This window comes from Impatiens glandulifera, chromosome 1 (genome assembly GCF_907164915.1).
Source record: "Impatiens glandulifera chromosome 1, dImpGla2.1, whole genome shotgun sequence".
Lineage (NCBI taxonomy): Eukaryota > Viridiplantae > Streptophyta > Magnoliopsida > Ericales > Balsaminaceae > Impatiens > Impatiens glandulifera.
The window spans coordinates 27,594,770-27,597,672 of NC_061862.1; the positions used below are offsets into that span (position 1 = coordinate 27,594,770).

At 34.0% G+C, this 2,903-nt stretch overlaps 1 protein-coding gene across 1 annotated transcript; it reads left to right on the forward strand.

Moving 5' to 3' along the window:
• Positions 1 to 655: 655 nt before the first annotated feature.
• On the forward strand, positions 656 to 2,058 carry LOC124922446 (UDP-glucose iridoid glucosyltransferase-like). Its single transcript, XM_047463174.1, has one exon. The coding sequence runs from the start codon at positions 680 to 682 to the stop codon at positions 2,045 to 2,047; it is 1,368 nt and encodes a 455-aa protein (XP_047319130.1). The 5' UTR covers positions 656 to 679; the 3' UTR covers positions 2,048 to 2,058.
• Positions 2,059 to 2,903: the final 845 nt, after the last annotated feature.

Consider the following 2,903-nt stretch of genomic DNA (forward strand, 5'->3'; position numbering starts at 1 on the left):
ACGTTTAAGTTTAAATTATAAAATTTTAGACTTAAATAATACATTGTTATATAAAATATATATAATTTTTCATTTAATTAATAAAATAAGTTATAATATTAAAATTATTATTTATTTTAATAATATATATATAATTGTTAATTTTAAAAAAAACATAAATAAAATCATTATTGTAAATAAATTTATATATAAATTAAAAAATATTAATCTTATTAAAAAATTAAATAGGACGAAATGTAGATAAAAAAAACTACTTAATAATTACCGGCACTACATGTATCTCACTAATAAATTGACACTTATCCACAAAAGTGAATCATTATTTCTCTTATGCATTGGTTTTTATTTTTCATTTTTGAACTTGACGTTTTCATAATAAATACATGTAGCATCAAACTAAATATTGTTTAAAAAAATAATTAAAATTATTATTAATTTAAAAAAAAAATCAAAATATTTAATTAAATTAAGTTAAAATATTAAATTTATATTATTAAAATGATGTTATTTTAATAAATGCAGATGAGCTACACGTGGTTGATTTAATTCATGCCACACACAGATTAACAAATAATGTAAAATATAAGATAACTTATTATAAGAACAAATGAAGAAATATTGTTCTTCCCAAACAAACAAAGGAGAGGAAATGGTGGGAGTTGGTGAGAGAAGAAATCAGATGATAGTTCTTCTTCCATTACCATTCCAAAGTCACATAAACCCTATGCTCCGTCTGGGTTCAATCCTCCATGCCAATGGATTCTCGATAACAGTTGCCCATTCTGAATTCAACCCTCCAAATCCATCTTCCCACCCTCATTTTTCCTTCCTCCCTCTCCCCGACGCCGTCGACGTTACCTTACTCGACCATTCTCCCAACTCTTTCTTCCGTTTCCTTTCAGATCTCAATACCAAATGCATGCCCCAACTCCTCCACCGACTGCCTCAACTACAAAACGAAAACAACGTAGCCTGCATCATCTACGATTCCATGTTCTACGATGCCGAAGCTACTGCCAACCAGCTTGGGATCCCCAGTCTGGTCCTAAGGATATGCAGTGCTACTTTCTCTCTCGTTCAAACCAAATTGCCTGATTTGATTTCAAATGGCCATCTTATCATCCCTACTACACAAGAAGATCAAGATCAGATAGTTCCACAACTTCATCCTCTCCGACAAAGCGACCTTCAAATCCTTACCAATCCAGATCCAAAGGAAGCGCTTCAACTCTATTCCCAAATGTCTAAGATTACAACAACAAGGGGTATCATCTTTGATACAATTGACTGCCTTGAGCAACTCTCCTTAGAACAGCTCCGCGGGAATTACGACGTACCCATCTTCACTCCTGGTCCTTTCCACAAACTCGCCGGTCCTGTATCCGCGGCGGCAGGTTCCATGCTATGGAAAGAAAACACAGACTGTCTAAAATGGCTGGACAAGCAAAGTCCCAACTCTGTTCTGTACGTGAGTATCGGGAGCGCCATCGCTATAGACGTGAAGGAATTCGTGGAGATGGCCAATGCGTTAGCTGACTGCGATCAACCCTTCTTGTGGGTTGTTCGACCCGGGTCGGTAATAGGAATATCGGACGTGAATGAGCATTTGCCGGAGAAAATGAAGAAATTGGTGGCGGATGAAACAGGGTGCATGGTTGAATGGTGCCCACAGGTTGAGTTGCTGTCTCATATGGCGGTTGGGGGGTTTCTTACACAGTGTGGCTGGAACTCGATTCTGGAGGGTATATGTGAAGGAGTGCCGATGATATGTAGGGCCGGATGGGAAGATCAGGTGATGGCGGCGAGGTATGTCTGCCATGAGTGGGGTACTGGAGTTGAATTAAAGGGAAACTCGCTGTTGTTGCCGTTGAAGAGGGGAGAAATTGAGAAGGCGATAAGGAAACTGATGAAGAGTGAAGAAGGGAAGGAGATGAGGAAAAGGGCTGCCGATTTGAGATCCAAAGTTGAGATTGCTATAGGCGAAGGTGGATCTTCTTCAACTGACTTACATGCACTTTTGGACTTCATTTCCTCTTTCACTTCTTAGTTTCTTTTTGTTATAGCCTTTGTTTTGTTTGTCCAATAAATTGTCTTGTTTGCGTTTGTTTTCAATAATTTGGAAAAATAAAAATATATTTGGTTAGGTTTCATACAAATTAGATCCGAACCCTAATCGGTAAAAAAAAAACTATGGTAAGTTGAAGTGGGAACCCGGTTAAAAGAAGTGGGACCCGGTAAAAACAAGTCAATGATAGGATTCATCCATTTTTTAGATGTCATAGATCTTATCTTACATTTTATTTTATAGTGCCACGTGATGGGATCCCTATTCTTAGGGAACCGTGTTAGAGTATAATAAAGAGTATTCCCACTTTAATTATTTAAATATATATATATATATTATATATATAATTTTATTATTTTAATTAAATGAAATGTTATTAATTTTGTCGACAAAGACATAAATGCATACATCATAAGTGGATCTTCATTTAAATTAATCTACTTTTTTTTTTCTTTAAGAAACAACTTTTCATCGTGACCTTTGTACAGTTGAAAAGACAAATCAAATTCAATTCAAAAACACTAAAAATTGTAGATTTGTTTGTGTTATTTGGGAATATTATTAGACTTCTCGTAAAAATAAAATCATTTGATAAAAAAATAAATTAATATAAATATTATGTAGTATTTTATATTTTATAATATATATATATATTTAATAAAACATAACGAAATTGACAATATAATAAGCAATTACGTAAAAAAAGCTGATAGAGTCAACGAAGTTATAACGAAAATAATGTCACGAATTCGACGTGGCCTACCACACCATGAGAGAAAAAAGTCTAAAAAATATTTAAATTTAATTCTTGCGCTCATTGTCCTCAAATCGTTTATCT